Source organism: Palaemon carinicauda, chromosome 7, assembly GCF_036898095.1.
Source record: "Palaemon carinicauda isolate YSFRI2023 chromosome 7, ASM3689809v2, whole genome shotgun sequence".
NCBI classification, from domain to species: Eukaryota; Metazoa; Arthropoda; class Malacostraca; order Decapoda; family Palaemonidae; genus Palaemon; species Palaemon carinicauda.
The window spans coordinates 149,354,485-149,355,273 of NC_090731.1; the positions used below are offsets into that span (position 1 = coordinate 149,354,485).

Consider the following 789-nt stretch of genomic DNA (forward strand, 5'->3'; position numbering starts at 1 on the left):
CTTTTAACAGCTCCACAAAGTGATGTTATGACACTGGAATAAAAGTTATCTTTGGTTTAGAAATAACAGACCGATCACTGCAATAACATCATATTTCCTGTAAACTTAATGTAATACTGACTTTAATTAGCAAAATTATTAATATGCAAAGACAATAGAATAGAAAGGACTGATAATCAGAGTCCCTGAAATATGTGGTAGGCACCAAAATACAATTTTATTCGGTGAAGTAAGCATACTCTATTTATAATTCCAATTTGCGTTATTACCGTCACCTAATTAGCATAACATGCATATGCAAATTAGTAACCATGTTAAAAATGGTATCATCAGCTTCAGAGACCCTCTAAACCTGGGGGTAGACATCAAGATCTCCCTTGTATCTGGTCAAATAAAAAGTTATACCCTGAAAACAAAATTTTCATAATGGCCGACTTAATTAGCATATTATGCAAAATGCTCAAGGGTGCCAAGGTGGCATCAAGTGGGTTCTGAATCAGCACGTCTCAAAGTTATATAATCTGCCAAATAACTTTGTGGGTACCCTAAAACCACGTTCACCCAAAAAAGGGCTCCATTCTGCTAGACTACCTTCATTGTGAGCCTACCCACCCCCCAATAATTATGCCAGGTCTTAAAACTAAGCATGATGACATAGTGAGAGTGATAGTGTGTCACAAGGTGGGTCTTAAGACCAATGAAATATCTAAACAGACAGGAATTTTGCCGAGAACCATTAGGCGCCTCGTTGCCAAGTTCAAGTCCGGTGGGAGCCAGGACGTACCTACC

The 789-nt window shown here is 38.3% G+C and overlaps 1 protein-coding gene across 1 annotated transcript in view; it reads left to right on the forward strand.

The window, feature by feature from the left end:
- Positions 1 to 624: 624 nt before the first annotated feature.
- LOC137644589 (uncharacterized) overlaps positions 625 to 789 on the forward strand; it is a 528-nt gene continuing 363 nt past the window's right edge. The window contains exon 1 of the mRNA XM_068377548.1: positions 625 to 789. This exon is cut by the window's right edge and continues 363 nt beyond it. Coding sequence (XP_068233649.1) covers positions 625 to 789 — 165 coding nt within the window.